The 21,846-nt window shown below is 33.6% G+C and overlaps 1 protein-coding gene across 1 annotated transcript in view; it reads right to left on the reverse strand.

Annotated features, from left to right (window-relative positions):
* Window positions 1-1,108: 1,108 nt before the first annotated feature.
* Window positions 1,109-21,846, reverse strand: part of PDK3 (pyruvate dehydrogenase kinase 3) — an 80,869-nt gene continuing 60,131 nt past the window's right edge. The window contains exons 7-12 of the mRNA XM_031959469.1: window positions 17,914-17,990; window positions 14,583-14,684; window positions 13,203-13,313; window positions 7,205-7,318; window positions 5,744-5,883; window positions 1,109-3,537 (exon numbers count right to left, since the gene is read on the reverse strand). Coding sequence (XP_031815329.1) covers window positions 3,507-3,537; window positions 5,744-5,883; window positions 7,205-7,318; window positions 13,203-13,313; window positions 14,583-14,684; window positions 17,914-17,990 — 575 coding nt within the window. The 3' untranslated portion in view covers window positions 1,109-3,506. The remainder of the gene's footprint in view (window positions 3,538-5,743; window positions 5,884-7,204; window positions 7,319-13,202; window positions 13,314-14,582; window positions 14,685-17,913; window positions 17,991-21,846) is intronic.

The raw sequence follows: 21,846 nt of genomic DNA on the forward strand, positions 1-21,846 counted from the left end.
AAAGTCTGATATCCTTAGAAAGTGCCCCATAGGGAGAATGCTGATCAGAGTACCAGATGGAGGTCTTGTGACTCTAGGTGGAAGATTTCAAAACAGATAAATGTAATCCTGGGCAAAGCAATTAATCTCTTTGGGACCTCTGTATTTTCAGCTGCAAAATGGGGTTATTATTCTTACATATCTTAGATATGAAAAATGAATGAGATAATGTACATAAAAGCACTTTGAATAATTTAAAGTGCTAATCAAAAGTAAGGTGGTAAAAATAATGTTCCTTCCCTAACTGAAAGAGCTGTAATAGAGTAATACTTCCGAAACAACAGTTCCCCAATAGCAGTTCCTGCAAAGATGAGAATTCTTCAATTAATTGTGGCAATACCCAGAACTCCCATCACTGAGAGGCAATTTATCCAAATATTGGAACTTTGAATGAGACAGAGGGAAACTAGTAAAATTACATGGGACTCACTCCTTTGCTGCTGTATTTGAAATGTAGCCTATTTCAAGTCTAACCAGTACTGCCTTAGGCTATCTAACTTATTTCCAGTATAGAAAAAAAAAATGAACTGGACAATTGACATAGCTTAAAAGGGAATTCTTCTAAAAGAATGTCTGACAGAAGAATATAATAAGAAAATTTGATCACAAGAGAACAGGAATGTCTGACAATTAAATGACCTGATTAAATCTTGGCATGAATGAACGTGTCTTTCTGATGTCTGACACGTCAAAGATGAATACAAACTACTTTGGGATCACAGATCTGTGCAAGTGATGGAAAGTTGGCTGCAGAATACAATACTGTCTTTGGTCACTTACATTGGCTGGCATTAATAATATGATAAAAGAAAAAATGTAAAAAGTTAGCGAAAATTCCTTTAGTCTTACCAGGCTGGCAAAATTTTGGTGGTACATGGAATGTTCTGAATCAACTTTTGTATATACCTTAACAGCAAAGATAAACTCTTATCCTGCTCCAAAATAAGGAATAATAGAAGGCAATTTTATTACTCAGTGACACATAAATATGAACAAACCTATGTAGAAAATAACCAAATAGTAACCAAATTTTTAAAAATTAAAAAATATTAACTTTTGAAAAAAAGAATTATGCAAAAGCTTAATTCAGTTTATTTTTAAGACCTTTGTTAAACACAGCCTTTGTCTCTGCTAAACATTGTTCAGTACCCACAATATACTTTTAAAGACTGAGTATCTTCAACAGCCTGTCACTATCTGGTGAATCTACTACTGACCTGTAATCTAGTAAGGGAAATTAATATGCGTAGGATTGAAGAAAAATGATGGTCTTGTAGGCAAAATCCAATAAAGATACTACACTTAATGTCCAAAGCTCATAACATTCAAGGTCCTTAAAAATTCAAACATCATCTCGAGTTCATACCTCCACTTACTTTTCCATAGTATCTTATCCCCCAAATCATGATGCTGTTGAAATCCAACACTAGTGGCTTGAGTTAGCTGAAACTTTCCTGGAGTTAAGTGTTACTCTTTCCTTTAGAAGAAATGGCATGATCAAACCATTCTCAGTCTTATAAACTTTTATGCCATCAATAATTATTCATTGTAAGAAGATGAAACAACAAAGTGCAAAAAAAACAGATTTCTACAGGAAGTATGAGCTCAGGCATCACAATGACATAAAAGAAAAAAAAAGGTTCCATGGGAAGAAATGAAACACAAAAAAATAATTAACAAAGTACACATCCTTATAAAATGTATGTTCTTAAGGGAAAAACACTACACCTTTGTGCAGTAGTAAAAACAAAAACTGACACTGTCCTGTGTAAAAAGGACAAAGAGAAAATTAAATTAGGATGTACATTTAAGAGTTCTTAAAAACAAAAATACTTAAGATATAATCCTAAAAAAAAATGGAATCAAAGAACTAGAGAGATTAAATGGAGGTCTGGAAAAGGTAGGAGATTTTTAGTTAAGAAAGAAATTAGTCCCACCATCTCAAACTAGTTCCTAAGAAATAGTGGATTGTACAACAATAAACATTACATCATCCTTGCTCTTAATTGTCACCAAAAACTAAATATAAAATAAGGAATGGAGCCTAAAGCACCACCTTAGCCTCTCTGAGGTGAGCCAGCTCAATTATGCTAATGAATGTATAGAGTTTTTTGTTTTTTTGTATTATTGTTTTTTGGGAAGGGAATTGGGGTTGAGTGATTTGCCCAGAGTCATACACCTAGTTTAAGTGTTGTGTTAATTTGTCTACTCAACTTGTGGGCCAGAGCTCTACCCACTATTCCATCTAGCTGCTCTAAATGTATAGGATCTTAAATGCAGCTGGGAATCTCAAGTAACTGCCATATCAAAAATTTTCAATATAACAAATTCATATAATACAAATTCCTCTTGTTATTACCTCTCTTCCATTTGTCTCCAAGTTAAAAACAAAAGCAAAACAAAAAAAAAAAAAAAAGAAAGAAAAAAGAAAAAAGAAAGAAAAGATATCAAAGTAAGATTAAAGGAATGAACTATATTCTAAATTGTGGTATAAAGTGAAGGTTAAGATTTCAAAAACTGACTCAGGGTACCAATTTTTCAAAGATTTCTATAAAGAACTGGATATCTCAGAGGATACTTGCACCTTCTTCAGAAGAATCTAAATGCATAGAGCATTAGTTTAGTTAGGTTTTTTATAGGATTAAAAATCTAATTCCTCTTATTAAATTTCTTTTAACAAAGCTGATCAAAGGCAATTTTTCATTAATGGTTTCAGACCACCAAAAGTCTCAGTGAAAGTCCCAGGGCAACTTTTGGAACACTTTTAATCAACAGAATGGCAGTGTACAAATTAAATAGGAAATCAATTGCATGTATGGGTGAGATTTCTTCCTAACATGAATGTCCTAGCACTGACAAGGCGATTGAGCACACATGAAGTTAGGGAAAGGAATATCTAAGCCACTTGGAAAGCAGATGGTTATGGAATAAGAGAGCTAAGGTCAAGGCTTTGGGAAAAGAATCCCCCACTGATGAGGCCCCAGCAGATGATTTCACTACTCAGAATTTCTGGGTTCTAGTCAGTGGTTTGAGAAGAGCATGGAATCCAGCGGCAAATACAAAACACCATAGCGCTCTGGACTTAGGACAGAAGCGGAAGCTCCTGTGGGTAGGGAGGACAGGCAATGGGCTTTACAGTAATGAGAGTGAAGGGAAGAAAAACAGGGGAGCTATATAAGGCATCAGATTCCCCCCCATGCCAAGCTCTTATCAACCTTCTCACCCCCAGAACAGCCAACCACACACCAAGGTGTTGTGAAAAGCACTCAGGTTATTTAGTGGAAGAGCTTGAACAGCTACAGGACAAGGTCCATAGAAAAGCTCCAGCTAGTTCAATGAAAATAAATGTTCAAGCCCTCGAATAGCTAGGGTGCCACCCACCCCCAAGATGTGGTGGTAAGGAGCGCTCTCTGGTCAACTTGCAGAAGACACAATCTTCACAAAATAGGCCAAATACAGTCATTTCTTTAGAAAGTTCTATTTGTCTTCATCTTGTCACTGTAAAGAAAGAAAAAATTATTAAAGATTGTTGTGCTGACAATCTTAACTGTAAATCTAACTGGGACTTTAAAATAGTTTATTTAATCACTGGCTCTTTCTTTCACAGTTTTATAATTTACTGCTATCAGAGAAGAAATACTCCCGGGGTTATTTCTACTTTCTGAATCCAATTCTCCCTGTGCAACAAGAAAACTGTTTGGATCTGCACACATACATTGTATCTAGGATATACTAGGACATATTCAATATATATAGGACTGCTTGCCATCTAGGGGAGGTGGTGGAGGGTGGGAGGGAAAAATTGGAACAGAAGTGAGTTGCAAGGGATAATGTTGTAAAAAAAATTACCCTGGCATGGATTCTGTCATTAAAAAGTTACTATAATTAAAAAATAAATAAATACTAAAAAAGAGAGAGAGAGAGAGAGAGAGAGAGAGAGAGAGAGAGAGAGAGAGAGAGAAGAAATACAAGAAATCTATCTTTTCTATTCCTTACTTCTTAATATTAAAAGGTCATTTTTATGGAGGTCGTTTCCCTTCTTATTTCTAAAACTTACACGATATGATGAATATACAAAATTTAGATGACTTAAAATCTACCATTTATAATACTTATATAAATATTTCACAATTATAATTTAAAATAAATTGTAAGGCCTACTTTGGGTAAATTATTTTAAAATACTCATCTGCTAAACTGAAAAATTATATCTGCATGAGAAATGGTCAATTTTAGACAAGTTATATGTTACAGTTTCAGAGATAGTAACTAAAGCTTTCTGAACCTTTTCACTTAAAACATTTTCAATTATAGCAAAGTATTTTCTTAATAAAAATTAATTTTAAATGTGATTTAGATCACTTTTGCATTAATAAAATTATCTAGATATCCCAATAACTTTTTTTACTATTTGGTCTCATCTTTACAGATATTTAGATGTTAGGATATTGTGTTTATTTGCCAACTGAAAGTAAATTAATAACTGACTAAGTTGGATCTAAGGACAGAAAAATCCAAATCTGATCTTTCTGAATTTGATGATGGCATAGTACACTTTAACATATGAATCTATTTGAGGAATAGAATTTCCTTCTTAGAAATTCAAAGATTTCAATACTGCACAGAACATACTAAATAGAGTTGGGTCCAAATTCTTTACTACTTCTTGCAACTACATAAAGTCTAAGATTATTCATAAAAGAAAAGCAAATTTGAGAACTCAAGATTCTGTAAACATATTATATTCCTTCTTTATTATACTCCTTTACTATCAAGCAGCTCGCCTTCATTATTTAGTGGGGCTAACTCTTATATAGTTTGTAACAAGCTGAAATAAGGTAGCATAAATTTTCTTTTCACCTTAATTCTTTTTTATTTTTTCCAAACACAAAAATCTGTTCTCTCCTTTCCCTTTCCCCCTCAAAGAGAAGAGGAAAAAAAGAAAGTTTTTGTAGCAAATATGTAGAGTAAAGCATAAAAAAATTCCCTCATTGGCTAGGTCTCAAAAATAGGTTTCCTTCTTTACCCTGTATCTTATTACTTCTCTGTCAAATTCTATGTCAATCTTCCATGAAGATTTTTTTGTTGTTGTTCTCCACTCATGAAACACTTGATTTTAAAATCTCCCAGTAAAAAAGTATAAAGTAAATTTCTTTGCAACGAAAATTGTCACATGACAGTGGCTTATTTGCAATCTTTAGAAAACTGTAATTTCATTTGCATAAGGAAGTAACAGAAGAGTAAACTCCCTTTCCCAATGCAGGCCAGCATGTTCTTTGAAAAACAGTCTCAATGTTACCTTGGGCAAGAAAAAGTAAATGACTTGCTTGGGGTCTGACAGTTAAGTTTATTTCAGAAATGGGACATCTAACTATGAAATTATATATACACATTGTGTTGTGCTACTTCTCAACTTTTACCTACGCTCAAAAAATTGATAGTTTAGAAGGATTTTTATTTGTACACCTTAAAAGAAAACATTTCCTTTTTGCTCACACAATTACGACTTCTTCCCATGGGGGGGGGGGGGGGGGGAGAATTATGTTTTAAGCTTCTTTCTCCTCCCAAGTATACTTTAGTCTTACATCAAAAACCTAGCTATAAAGAAGATCTGGCTGACAAAGAAGTCTGCTTACATTAGAAAGGCAAATTTTATATATGATACACACTATATACAGAGAACTAGAGAGCTAGAGAGACTTACAGTTTGGCTTTGTATTTTGAAGCATCCCTGGGTTCACTGCTAGGATTGCTCCAGTCATCAGCTTCTGGTGTTGTCTTGTAATGCCTCCATGCTGACTTATTAAACACCGGAAGCCTCTCAAATGATTCACTTGAAAGAGCCTAAAGGGATAAAAGAAGGTCTATGAAATATTCATATTATTTGTATTATAAAATACTGAATCTGAAATATTGCCAATATACTGAAATTACATTTTGGCATAAATATCTTTCAGTGAAATGTTAGGAAATTCTCCTACTTTTTTCTCTCCTACTCATCAAAAAAAAAAAAAAAAAATCACTACAGTTATGGTCTCAAAAAAAAAAAAAAATTAGAACATAAGTATTAGGACATATTTCAATCGATCATGCCCAGGGAGAAGCCTATTGGACAACATGACATAAGCCAAAAGGCAAATTATTTGTTGAACTATGGATATCTAATCAAACTGCGATCACACTGTTAAGGAGACAAACATGTATATCAATCGTGCAAACAGAGATCTATAAAATGTTAACTATATTCTGATAAGAATTAGGCCCTTATACCCTTGGACACTATCTATATCTTAACAAACAAACCCATATATCAACCAGCTTAAAAAAATTCTAGACTGTTTAAATAAATATTTACAGCACAGTACCCTTCTTTTTAAAAATTAATGTTTAAATAGCACTTATTTATTTTACCTCTAAGAACTTCAAATCCAGGTGTACATCAATCAATAAACCTTTATTAGTTTAGTATGTACAACATGTTTAAAATAGAAAGAAAAAAGCAAAAATAGTTCCTTCTATTGAAGGAACTATTCTAATTCTAATTAGAGATAGCAAGGACATATAGATATATACAAGATACATTACACAGTAGATACCAGGTATTATTAGCAGAAAAAATTAGAGACCCTGGAGAGGCCTCCAGCAGAAGGTAGTCTTTGAGATAAGTCTTGAACGAAGTCAGATATTTTAAGGGGTGGAAATGAGAATGGAAAGCATTCACGTAAATACACAGAAAAAGAAGACTGCAAGTAGGCAAGCATGGCTGGACAGCAGAGAGAACGGAAAGAAGTAGTATGTAAGAAGCCTAGAATTATGTGCACAAGATGACACAGAAATATGTTTAAAAGTATTTTACACGTATAACCTATATATAGAAGAAAGGAGGGAGGGAAAAAGGAAGGAGGGAGGGACAGAAGAAGAAAGGCGTACATTCTATGTATCAGGCTCACTACTGTAAGGTAGTTTATTATTGTTATCATCATCATTTTCTAGCTGAGGAAACTAAGGCAAGATGGCAGGTAAATGACTTGCTCACTGCTCTATCTTCTGTACCACTTACCTAACCATATCATCATAATTTTCACAACTTTTAATAAATTACAATGTAAAAACATTAATGTTAAAACATCTAAGCATTCTTGAAAAACCCATTTAAATGAAATACCTTCAAATAAATTACAGCATCAGTACCCACTCCTTCCATTGAATAGAGTTTTAGGTCTCCTTGAAAGTATCTGGCATAAAGACGGGAGATAGGCAAGCCATAGCCAAATCCAGCCTAGAAAAAGAAAGCCCAGCCCAGTAAGAGAAAAGAACAGGCATTATCACCAAAAAATCAAAAACAAACAAAAGCATTAAAATGAATTTCATATTAAAATTTAACATCACTTTAGTACAACACATATGCTAAAATTATTCATCTGCCAAAACCTTTTGCTTATGTTCAACTTTCACAGTATATGTATTTTAAAATAATAGCTTTTTATTTTCAAAACATACACAGTTTTCAATATTTACCCTTGCTAAACCTTATGTTCCAATTTTTTTCTCCCTCCCTTCCCCCCAACCTTCTCCTAGATATCAAGTAATCCAACACATGTTAAACATGTACAATTCTTCTATACATGTTTCCATATTTATCATGCTGTATCAGAAAAATTAACCCAAAAGGAGAAAAAATGAAAAAGAAAACAAAAAGCAAGCAAACAATAGCAAAAATGGCGAAAATACTATTTTGCGATCCACATTCAGTCCCCACAGTCCTCACTCATTGGAACTGGCCCAAATGACTTCCAAAATGTATTTTACAAATAGCCGTAATATGGAAGTTACAGATGGTCCCCAGCATTGGCTAGTTCTTTCTCACCATCCAAAAAGGCTTAAAGTGCTAACAATAAAACCATACTTTTCAAGGCTTTATCAACAGATTTCCTTACCCTTTTAAGTCATGGTAACTACATAACAGTAAAAGATTTCCCTTCCACTAATAACAAGACCTCAGTATGAAAAGAGAACAATTCCTAGAATGGTTACTTCCTGGAATTCTGAGCAAGTTCCAATATCCTGATTTCTTTGTTCAAAGACCATCACAAAAGTTTATCACCTAGAATTTTATTCATAATTGTCTCTTTACTTAAGAGACAGGGATAAGGAAATTCCATTCATCCCAAAAAGTTTTCTTGGACTATGAGCAGACTGTCAATAACTGTCAATCAATAAACCTTTATTAAGTACCTACTATATGCCAAGTACTGTGCTATTAGGCTAAGATTCTTAACAGAGAGATGCTAGATTCAAGGTACAAAATAAGACATATTTTAAGATAAGACAAATGTGGGAATTTATTTTGCTGGACTATGTACATATTACCAAGGTCATCTTTTTCAAAAGATTCAAGGAGAAATGATAGGATTATCCACACACTACTGTCCCCTTTGCCTCTCCCCCACCCTGAAAAATGAAAGAAAGAAAAAGAAAAGAGGATCACCTTGAGGCTTTTTTTTTTTTTTTTTTTTTGCTAAGGCAATTGGGGCTAAGTGACCTGCCCAGGGTCACCCAACTAGGATGTGTTAAGTGTCTAAGATCAGATTTGAACTTAGGTTCTCCTGACTTCAGGGCTGGTGCACTCTATATTGAAGCAATTTTTAAAAATGCATAGACAAGAGAACAAAGGCCAGAAACAGGAAAATAAGTAAAGTTGCAAGTTGAATATAACTCTTCTGCAACTTAAAGCCTTAAAGAGTCATCCAGAACAATAAGAAGTTGAGGAGCTTGTTCAGATTCATACATGTTATCATATGTGCTAGAAGAAAGGCTTCAATTCAGCCTTTCCTGGCTTTGGGGATGATTCTCTTCCTATCATATCAATAGATGCATTAATAGTCTTTCAGCAAAATCCATTCTTTTATATTAAAAAGTCATAAAGCAAGGGAATAAATGGACTTTTCCTTAATATAGGAAGTAGTACCTATCAAAAATAAAGCTTAGAATAATCTAATCTTTTATGGGAAAATACCATAAGTCTTTATAAGGGGTAAATCGAGATGGTTACTATTACTATGGCATAATTCTAGAAATAGTAACTAGTGCACACACACACAAAATCAGTAAATAAGCATAGGTAAAACTCAAACTCATAGGTAAAAATCAAAAATGGTTGTTTTTCACAGATGATATTATAGTTTACTTAGAGAACAACAAACAGAGGAAATAAAATAAACACATATCATTGGCGTTTTTTGCATATTACCAAGAAAAACCAGCAGAATGTGAAAGAGAAATTCTATTTAAAGTTATTATAAAATATTATATTTATGTGTGTGTGTGTACACACACACACACACACAGCTGCATGTTTTCTAAAACACAAAAGAATTATATCAATATAATATAAATATAAAATGATCTTTATAGAAACAAACTTAAAAATCAGAAAGGAATTACTGATTCTTGTTTAAGCCATGGTAATACCAGATATAAAAAAAAAATTAATTTCCAGATTCAATGCTATACCAAGCCAAAAGATTATTTTACAGAATTAGATAAAATTATCTCAAGACTCTTCTCAAGAGGAATAATGAAATAATATAGGAAATAAGATGGCCATAAACTCAAACCACTGCAAAACCGTAATTATTTTTAAAAATCTGGTGCCATTTAAAAAATAGCAGAGCTGATTAATGAAACAAATTAGATAAACAAGATACAGAAGCAACTGAACACAATATTGCAATGTTAAACAAGTCACCAAATAAAGGATAGATGAAATGGACAGTTCTGATTATATTAAACTAAAAGGTTTTTGTCCAAACAAAAACAATGCAATTAGAACTGAAAGGGGAAAAAAAAAACTATCTGGGAAAAAATCTTAGCTACAAAGATGTGATATCTAAAACATAAAAATATTTATGTACAAACATATGCCCTGTGTATAAAACATATAAGATATATATGCACGTGTAAACATATTAAGTAGAAATGAGTTATTCCTCAATCAATTATGGTCAAAGGCTATGAATAAGCAATTCTTAAAAGAAAAAATTCAAGTCATCAAGAACCATATAAAAATACATTCCAAATCACTAATAAGAGAAAAATACATTTTTAAAACTAGCCAAGATTTATATATCACTTTATGGTTTGCAAAGCACTTTACATATGTTTTCTCCATAGTTCTAACTTTACAGGATGTGCTGAGACTATCCTCACTTTATAGATAAGAAGACTGACATAAAGAATGACATGTCTAAGATCACACAGCTAGAAAAAGGTTGAAGCATAATATGAACTCATCTGTTCCTAACTCCAAATGCAGCACTCTTTCCAATATGGTACCTAGCTAGATTGTATTTAGGTTGGCAAAGATGACCAAAAAAAAGAAAAAAGAAGAAGAAGAATGTCCATTGTTGGAGGAAGTCAATGCAGGAGGGCAGCAGATAATGGACACATTAATGTAACTTAATGGTGGAGATGTGAAATGGGTCAACTATTCTCAAAAGAATTTTGGAATCATATATCTCCAAAAGTGACAATATTCTAAAAGTGGGAAAAAAACTCTTGAGACTTTAACAACATTGAATATTAAGATGAATAAATGATAATGAAGCATACTTTGCATCTCTTGGCTGAAGGTGCAGAATGAGATACACATTTTTAGACAGAGCCAATACAAAACACCCAGTTGTTTCATATGCTTATGAATACACTTATTATATCATGACCCAATTTAAGAAGACTATTACTTCAACTACATCTATAAAACCTATAGGTAGTATTTCTTACTTACACTATTATTTCTGGTTAGAGCCATAATGCTGCTCCAGATGATTCAGTTAGGATTAAAAACAATTCTTTTCTATTTTCACTTATGTCTTATTTCCTTTTAAGAATCTCTTAAGTCTCCATAAAACTATAGTTTGCATCTCTTTAATATGGGACTCAAGATAGCTGCCAGAAGAATGGACTATTTATTGTCTTCATTTCTTCCCCTCCGCCCCCCCCCCCCATGCTATTTACTGTTAAGAGTCACCAATATCCCTAATAGTATAAATCCAAAAGAATATATCCACCTTTGTATATAATACTGAAGGAAAAAATTGCTTGCAATAGTCATGATGAAGACATATACATATATGTCTATAAGGAACATAAATCACAAATATAAAGTGGATATGTAAAGTCATGGTATTTTTTTTTTTTTTTTTTTTTTTTTTTTTTTGCTGAGGCAATTGGAGTTAAGTGACTTGCCCAGGGTCACAAAGCTAAGAAGCACTAAGTTTATGAGGCCAAATTTGAATTCAGGTCCTTCTGACTTCAGGGCTGGTGCTCTATCCACTGTGCTACCTAGCTGTCCCAAGAAATGGTTATCTTAAGGATATAAGGTTTAAGGATGAAATTCCATGTAATTTTTAGCCCATCATATCCAAACCAACCAGAGAGATGAGAATCAATCTACTAGGAATATTATGAAAGTAGGAATTCATTTCAATGTCAACTTCCCAACACTACAAAATTTTCTTAGGAATCACTAATCATAAATTTTTATTTTTCTTTCCACCAATCAAATATTATCATTAAGTGCCTATTACCTAGGAGACATTGTACTAGGCAGTAGGGATGCCAAGAAAAAGTGAAGAAAACAAATTTTGTTCTTGAGAAGAATACATTTTATTAGAGAAGACAAATACATATAAAAGCATATAAGGATAAGCACATAAAAATAAATACATATATGAGTCTGTTTAGGAAGATCTAACATGTTCAAACATTAATATGGAGGATGGTATACCAGGCATGGCAGGATGACAAGAAGGACAGTTTAGCTCAACTGTAGACTATGAAGAGAAATAATATATAATATGAGGCTAAAGAGGTAAAGTGGGTCTAAACAGGAAAGGGAACTGAAAAGCCACTTTATCAGGCTCACAATAAAAACTTAACAGAAAAAAATGAGATCATGTGCTGAAAACTCTTTTTTCCTCCTGCACAACTCAGATGTCTTCCTCTATTATCTCCTCTTTCACCCATATCTCAAGACAAAACCCTTTACATGCAAGTCTTTCCCCTCCATTACATTTTCTCCAGCAGATTGCTCCTTTTGTTTTCTCTAATTCTTAATCTCTTCCTATCTCCTGGTGACCTTCCTCACAGTCCACAACCGTGCCTCTGGCCTTTCCAATCTCTAACTTACTTTCACTTGATCCACCAACACCACTGCTAGTTATCACATTCCTCTCCTTCGTTATATTTTTTTAAAAAGTCATTCATATGCTTAGTGCTTCCATTCTAAACTTCCCACAATAGTTTCTGACTTCATTATTCAACTGAAACTTGATCTCCTTTGACAGGCTCCTCTGTAGCCCGGCACTCCCAAGCACTACACTTCTGCTCTCTCTGGGTCCCTTCCTACTTAACCACCTTTGCTGGATCTTTCTGTAGGTCAAGCACACTGAATACCTCCACTCCCCCCCCCCCCCCCCCCCCCCCCCCCAACCTCACAATGTAAAGTAGTAGCCTATTTTCTTATCCCTATATAATGTTTTGTTTGATTTATTTATCGCCTCCAAGCAGAGGATTCCAAGATCTATATATCCAATTCTAAACTTTATCTCAATCTCTGGTGTCACATTATTAGTTGTCTCTTAGACATCCTGAAACTTATTCTGCAAATATCTCAAACTCAGTAAGTTTCAGCTTATTATTATTTTTTTTTTATGTTATTATATTCAGAGCTCATTATGCTTTCCTCCAAATTTTCCCCTATTGATTCAGAGCTTCTCTACTGCTTCCTAGGGCACCAGTATCTTTCCAGTCATCTAGGCTCACCTTCATGTTATTTTTCATTCTTTACTTTCACTCATGCCACATAACAATTTGTCATCAAGTCTTGTCATTTCTACTTTCAAAATATCTCTTTTGTGTCCACTTCTTTCCACTCATCCATATTGTTTCAAGCCCTCATTGGACTTCATGTCTGGACTACTGCAATAGCCCTCCGGTTGGTTTGTCTGCCTAAAGGCACATTTACAGTTTTTTTTAAAAGTGAAAATAAAAAGGAAAATAAAAATAAAAAGGAAAATAAAAATATTATTTTCTTTTTAAAAAAGAACTAAATCAAAGATATACATTAAGAATCTCATTTAGTTAAATTTGTGGAATCTTACCAGAGGTGCTGCTCTTGTTGGTTCGAGGCTAGGTCTAGGAGCAGTTGAATACATATAGTTAAATAAACGGTCTATTTTTCGCAATGGAACGCCACCACCTTGGTCACTTATCTACAACACACAAAAATTAGACTCTTCTCTAAAGTAACATATACAAATATTAAATTAACTATAGAAAATAATTACAGAAATACTCTAAAGGTGTGCATAAGCTTTGAGTACTGTAAATATCTTATGAATATCATGAAATTTCTACTTACAGTTACCACATGTGATTTCTTGTTATGAAGTTTAAAAAATTTTCTTTTAAATTTTAAATAAAAAAAAGTAAACAGACTGAAGTTTGGCATAATTTGGGTTTAGATTAACATTTCACACTATACACCGAGATTATGCTCCAAAAGTTAATATGACAAATATAAAAAAAGTTACATCATCGGTAAATTAGAGGAAGAAAAAAAATCACCTTTCAGATCTATGGACAAGGGAAAAGAAGACTGCAAATTAGCAATAATGAAGAAAAATGTAAATTAAATCAGCGCTGAGGTTTTATATTATACTCAGTTGGCAGAATTTACAAAGAAAAAGAAAAATGACAAAAGTTAGAAGAACTGTCAGAAAATAGGTGTATTAATAAACTACTAGTTAAACTATAAACTGATCCAGCCATTCAGAAAAGTAATCTTGAATTTGGAAAGAGAAGTTATTAGAAGGTAAATACCCTGTAATTTAGTGATCTCACTATTCACACTTCAAAGAAGTGTAAATCCTATCTATACAAAGACCTGTATATTTTCTCTTTATGTTGTGGCAAAAAGAAATCTCCAGAAACTAAGGGGATACCCATCAAGTGGAGAATGGCTGAACAACCAATGGCATATGAATGTAAAGGAATAATATGATGCCATAAGAAATGATAAGGAAAAGCTGGTTTCAGAAAACCTTGGGAAGACTTGTTATGAACTGATATACAGTGAAGCAAAAACATGAACTTTATATATATAATAACAACAACATTGTAAAAGCAAACAATTTTGAAAAACTTAAGTCTTGATCAACACAACAATCAGTCCCATGACTAGAGAGGACCAATAATGAAGAATGACCTCTTGTCAGATATTTGACTCACTCTATATGCCAAGAAGTCATGAAGATTAAGACCCACATTTGTGGACATAGCTAAAAGGAGAACTTTTTTTGAATGACTATTTATATTAATTACAAGGTTATTTTTCTTTTTCTTTTTTTTGAGGGAAGGGTACGGTAAGAGATAGGAGATAAAAATTTTAAAAGAAAAAAAATTTTTTTAAAGAATTAAAATTTAAAATTAATTAAAAATTTTGAATGACATAAAAGTGAAAACACTAATAAGACAGTTACCTTAATGGATAAATCTTCTTTGCCCAATGTTACTAGCGTTTTAATAGATGGGTAACCTTCTTTTCTGTCTTCAAAAAGTTCTACTGTTGCTCTCATTGAGTTCTAAAATTTAAGGAAAGAAAAAAGCTTTTGGTACATTCTCCCCCACCCCACTCATAAATCTATATATAACTATCTCTCCTTCTTGCGATACAAATAGCCAAGCCAATTTTTTTCTAAAGGAACTCTAAAGAAAATAATTTATTTCATTCCCTTGCCTAATTTAATTTGCACAAACTATTTCTTAGATGAGAGGGGAATTTTTTTCCATAAAAAAAGAAAGGCATAAAGAAATAGCCTAATTGGGATTTAAGAAAACCTGAATTTATATTCTACCTCTGACATATATTGAGTATGTACCACTGTATGGACTATGCCTCAGTTTCCACAACTATAAAAGAGGGATAATAGCATCCTAGTTTCCAGGACTTTTGTGAGGAGTAAATGGTCTATTTATAAAAGGATCAGAACAGTGCTTGACTACATAAAGTCTTTTTTTCCCCTCCTTTCCCTTCCCTAGTTGGATACGCAGTACTCTAGGCAACTTGCTAAGAAATAAATTTACAGAATAAATACTGATGTGCTAATCTCCCTAGGTACAGGGAATTTCTTTGGGGTCAGAAGTAGGGAGTAAAGTCTACATTAAAGAAATCACAGATCTGAATCTCCTTTGTACACACATACCCCCCTAAAAGCAATCAATTGAACTTATTTTAATAACAAAGATTTTCCCTCCATTCAAATTACTTTTTACTTTGTTCACCATTAAAGTCCCACAACATAGAAGTGCTCCAAGGCTTGTAAAGGCTATCCTTTTATTGTTCTAGTTCCATTGGGTCTGACTCTTTGTGGCCCCATTTGGGATATTCTTGGCAAAGATGCTAGAGTGGTTTTCCTTTTCCTCCTCCAGCTCATTTTTAAAGATAAGGAAACTGGCAATCAGGGTTAAATGAGTCACCCAGTCACACAGCTAATAACTAACTCCAGGCCCAGCAACGTGTACTATGGTGTCACCAAGCTGTCCTCATCCCTCAGTATTCCTTCCATTTCTACATCTTTCTTCCTCAAATTACTTTGTATCTTTTTTATCTGCCTGCCTGCTTTTCTTTCTACCTACCTGCCTGCCTATCTATCTGCTACTATATCTTCCCAGGTATTTAGTCTTTGTATTGCCATAGGAATGTGTTGTTCAATCATTTCTGACTTTTTAGAACTTCACTTTTGGGGTTTTTGGGGTTTTCTTGGCAATCCTTCTCCAGATCATTATTCAGATGAGGAACGAAGACAAACAGGCTTAAGTGTCAGGGTCAGACAATTTATAAGTATCTTTAGTCAGATTTGAACTCGGGAAAGTAAGTCTTTCAGGCTTGACACTTTATCCACTGTACCATATGGCTGCCCCTTAGAAAAGCTTAGGACGATCACTTAAGACAGGCAACTATCAAAGGTAAAAGGGGCTATGGTTTCTATCACTGGAGGTAGTATCCACACTGATGAAATAAAATATTCCTTAGGTATTCAAATATATTCCCATAACCCACAGAAAAAGTATTGGGTTTGGTGTTAAACAATCTGACAGCATTTTCTACATTTGTAACTCTGAATAGCTGTTAAATTTTCTGAAACAATTTCTCCAAATATAAAATGAATATTAAACTCAAAAAGAAATTGGGAAAAACTAAATTATATATAACATTAATAGTATCTCTGTTTTACATTTTATTTTCACTTACTTTGTTAAACATTTTTCAATTAAATTTTAATTTCCTTTCTACTCACAAAATCATCACCCTAGTTCAGTTCTTCCTCACCTTCTACCTGGACTATTCTTAAAAGATTTTTAATTGATCTCCTTCAATCTGCCCAATCTGTCCTTCAAACAGTTGCTAAGTGATTTTTCTAAAACAAAGATATGACCATGTCATTCATTTACTGATACACTCCCTATTAAGCTGCCTTATTAACTCTTGTATCAAATATTATTTCATGTTTATCCCATCTTTTTATCTTCTAATTTCTGTATAAGTTGTATAATGTATATAATTTACAAACAACTTAAATATTCAGATACTGGGAATACAACTTCAAAATAATTTTTTTTTATTGAGTATAAGATCAAAAATGTATAGGAACTCTCATTCTAGAGGAACTTTTTAGAGGCTGAAATGTTTATGTGAAGAGAGGGAGAGGGAGAGGGAGAGGGAGAGGGAAAAACACCTTTCTTCTAGATAGCTTAACAGGGAAGAAAAGATTCATGTTTTCTATAAAAAATAATTATACTGCTGTGAAAAAGTAAAAGAAATATCAGGTAAAAACTGTAAACTTGAGACAGGCATACCTATTAAAGAGAAAGTTCATAATTCTAATGCCTACATCTCTACCTTAAAAGGTTTCAATAATTAACGCTATAATTTTTTGAAAGGAAATCAGTACAATTGTAATCTCAGGTGCACAATTAATGCTCCATAAATGCAACAGATAAAGACTATGAAAATGTAGGGGGCATCTAATTGGAGCAGTGGATAGAGTACTAGCCCTGAAGTCAAGAGGACCAGAGTTCAAATCTGGTTTCAGACACTTAACACTTCCTAGCTGTGTGATGGTGGGCAAATCACTTAATCCCAATTGCTTGGGGGGGGAGGGGAAGGACTATGAAAATTTAGTTCAAAATGCCTCCTGCTTGTGAAAATGCCTCTGTAAATCCAATGACTACATTTTTTATTGTAAATTTACTCACTTATTACTAGAAGTGAAACCAAAAGAGATCAATCACAACTTAATCAACAAAGGGAACAATTTAATGGAAGTACTAAAAATTCTTCTCTTTTCCCCTCCATCCCTTTTATATTTTTTCCATGCCTTAGCTGTGTGAAAATCAATTTGATTGATTTAGGTATGTAAAAGGCCTAAAGTACATTACAGGAATAATAGCAATATTTGGAAAATATAAGATATTATATATTTGTGATCTATTTATCATTCTTTCAGGGAACTTGTATATCCAAATTAATTTGTGAATAATTAACAACATTAATATGAATAGGATTTAAAATTCACTAAATTGAAAATGTTCCCAGATCAATGTGTACCACTACTCATAAAAAATATACTGTATGCAACAACTTTGAATTGTACAGTATAAAATGCATGATAAAACATATACGACACCAAAATAGAACTTTCTAAATGGTTTTGTCCAAGCCTTATTCCTATGCTAATCTAATGAATATGTTACAGACCAATCAAAGTAATTTAAGATGAAGATATTTCAATATTCTTAAATTTCACTTACCTTGAACAATTCAAACAGCATGTGAAACAGATGTGAGGGTACATAAACTACCTGAATAGGCTTGTTGGGAGCTTTTGCTGAAAAACAAAAAACAAAAATAAAATCTTTGTTGAAATTTTGACAAAAGTATGAAAAGACACAAGAACCTTTATGTTGTGGATATATAATGCTTGTCTAAGAGGTAGAAAGAAAGCATAAACAGTGGATAAAGGGGTAATTCAGGAGTCAAGAAGATTCCCTATTAAATAATCATATGATCCTGACTAAATCACTTACTCTGACAATGCCCTAATAATTTCTCCAAGAATAAATTACAGACCAGTTCCAGTAACTTCCAAATAGGTTTCTCTGGTCTCTTCCCACTAGTCTACCCTCTCCTTAGTAAAGTGATTTTTCTTAAGCACAGATGTGACCCTGTCAGTCTTCTCTCCAATAAACTTCAGAGGCTTCTTATTGTTTTTAGGATAAAATACCTAAGTCCTCTGTTTAGCCCCAAACCAGCTTTTTCAATCAAGGGATATTATGTCAGCTCCCACACTATAATCTTGTCCAACATCAGCCTGACATATAACTCTCCTTCTTCTATCTTGGTGCCTTTGTTCTGGCAGTCCCAAAGTGGAATGTGCTCCTTCCTCATCACATCCTGAGAATTCTTCCTTTCTTTCAAAACAGTTCAAGAATCATCTTCTACATTAAGCCCTTCCTGATCCCCGCAACTGCTACTGCTTTCCCTATGCTGAATTTAATTTAATTTAATTTAAGTATCTTATATTCATTCTCTTTGTTCTGTATATCTTTACATGTACTCCTTGTTTCTCCTGTTAGAATGTAAGCTCCTTAAGAATAAGGATTATTCATTCTTTTATTTTTTATTTATTTCACAACACCTGGCAATAGTGGGTACTTAATATATGCTTATATATTTAAATCTATATATGTAAAAGGAGTTTCTATAATTGGAGTTCTAAACATCAATGAAATCACATGTATGGATTCTTACTTCTATTTCCAACAACAAAAGATTCAAACTATATAACTAAGCATTTTTACTAGAACTCCAGGGCTCTACTTCTCATTATGCTATAAAGTCAGCTAATAGGGACTTCATGAAAAAACAAATCATAGATTATAACAATATAAACCACATCTATCTATCCTACAGTAAACTTTCAACCTTACAACAATTAATCACAATACGTAATATCAAACATAATTAACAATGGTGTTAAGGACCATGCTAAGTGAAAGGGCAAGTCAATTCTCCGAGACCCTCCACAGCTGTGAATGATAACACTTGAAAGAGTTGCAAACCAGCCTTTGTGGATGGGGAATGAAATAAATGGGAGGAAGAGGGAAGAGGAGGGAGGTTAGACAGCACAACTGCCTCTCAATCTCCTTGTATCATCATCAACTGCTCACATGAAGAAATCCATTTTACTGATCTGAGTCAGACCTCCAGCAGCCACTGGCAAGTATCACAACATATAGCACCTGAATGTGGGGCATAAGAAGCAGTAGTGTTCTAGAGCTGTTCATGAGTAAGATCCTCCCAGAGTTCCTTCAGTAACCCGCAGGGAATAAAGGGAGAAGAGCCCCGGTAAGACTTTTTTAGTTGGGGTAATTAAATGGGCCAACACGTCAAAGGGCTGAGCCAGGAGACTGATGCGAGACTTAAATGCCTATTCTGACTACAATCCTCTTCTCCCTTTGAAAGTTTGCCTTCATGACATCTCATAAGATCAACACCTGCTATAGTATTTCACCCTACAACCATTCTGAAAATGGATAGTGCTGATTCCTCAGTGTGTGGACTCAGATAACAGCAAATGCACAAATGTACTGACCATGCTGTGGAGGAAAATATCCATAAAATAAAAAACAGGGAATTGTTAAGGACAGGTGAAGAGGCAGGTCAATTCTCCGAGAGCCTCCACAGCTGTGAATCATAACATCTGAAGGAGTTGCAAGACAGCCTTTGCTAGTCTTGAGTTGGATGCCCAGCAGCCACTGGCAGGTGGCTCCCGTATCACAACACAATGGTTAGCTGGGTTTCAAATTTTAGAAATTCAAAATCATGGAAAATTCACATACTGCTATACTATTGAAATATGAGTACATATAACTTACCTTGGGCTTCAAACATGTACAGATAGATTACCAGGCTGCAGAAAGGGCTGTGAACACTTAAGCATGCTCAGGTGAAAAGGAAAGAAGACTCTCAAAACTAGACAGAATATCTTCTTTTTGACTGAATAGAACATAATGATCTAAGGTACCAGCACAATTTATTCTTCAGTCAGTCCACAAAAAAATTGCAAATCTTTTCATCTTTTCTGAGGCTATACCCAAACCTTTTCCTGTTTTCCCTTCAAATCTCTTTAATTTATCTGAGCCTGGTTTCCTTCTTATAAAGAAGAGGCAATGATTCCTTTTTATAGTAATAATATGAAATTATTAATTCCATTTTGTTGGGAGGAAAAAAAAAAGAAAAATGATTCCTTAATAGGCACTAAGAAGGGCCTACCCAAGAACAAGAACCTCAAAGAAATGCTATTTTAATTATTCAAATTATGACTAAACAACTCTCTTCTCCCTAAATTTCTCTGGTTGAGAATGCAAAGCTGCCTGGATAAAAACCACCTTTCATCCCTTCCTCATTCCCATCTCCTTCTCAGACCCATTCTACTCTACCTTGTAGTATACTGGTAAATGTTTAAACAGGGAGACATATTAAAGTTATTAAAGTTTAATAAATATTAACATTTTAAAGCTTAATAAATATTAACATTTTCTTTATCACTTTCTTAAGTCAAGATAATCAACAAAATGATTTAAATAAACCCTTGATATAGCCTTTGCAAGTATAAATAAATGCTCACACTGAAAATGTAAGAACTAGTTCTGAAACAATTAGAAACCTTTAGAGAGTTTGTGGGTAATTAATAATGTATTTGTTAATTAGGTTAGTCAGTAATTTCTCTCAGTAACAAAAGGATGCCAAGGGAGACCCTGAAATGCCTTAAATTCCTTATTACCTTTTCTTAGACTACTGCAAAAGCCTTCTAATTGCCTCCCTGTTTTTAGTCCCTGTCTTGTCCAATTCATCCTTTCCATAATTTCCAAAAGATTTCTAAAGGGCGTGAACACATTTTCCTATTTTAGATATTTAAATTGCCAATTGCTTCTACAATAAATTAACTTCAAATGTTTAATTAAAATTTGTGGCTTTGTATCTTTTCTTAATTTATTTCATATTATTTCTACTCAGTCACTCTGTAATCAGTTAAAGCGATCTGTATTCCCTCTATACAATTTTCCATGCTCTGACTGAACCTTCCCATAGCTCACTGTCCCTCATGCTTAGATGTGTTCTCCCTTATCAACTCAACCACTTGAAATTCCTAGTTGCCTCTAAAGTCACCTTTGTGTCACCTAAAGTCACCATGAGGCTTTTCCTAATACTCCTTATTGTCAGTGCTCTCACCAGTAAAATTATTTTTCATATAATTTGCACTGAGCTATACATATGTATCTTATACCCCAGGAGAATTCTAAGTTCCTTAAGGCCAAAACCTAGTTAATGGATAAAACTTTGTACACCTAATGCCTAGTATGTGTGCCTTATATATAGTAATTGCTAAATAATTTTTTTAAGTTATCTTGAATTGAATAAGGGAGCCCTAATAAGGCACTGTTAATAAGCCCCAAAGAAAATAAACATTTGATAAGAAACTAAATAAAGCAATCTGAGAGAAAAGGGAGGGCATAAGTATTTATATAGCACTTACCATGTGCCAAGCACTTACACTAAGTGCTTTTTACCAATATTATTTGGTCTTTGTGACAATTCTATGAAATAAATACTATTACTATTCCCATTTTACAGATAAAGAAATTGAGGAAGACTGAGTGACTTTCCTAGGATCATACACC

This window comes from Sarcophilus harrisii, chromosome 3 (genome assembly GCF_902635505.1).
Source record: "Sarcophilus harrisii chromosome 3, mSarHar1.11, whole genome shotgun sequence".
NCBI classification, from domain to species: Eukaryota; Metazoa; Chordata; class Mammalia; order Dasyuromorphia; family Dasyuridae; genus Sarcophilus; species Sarcophilus harrisii.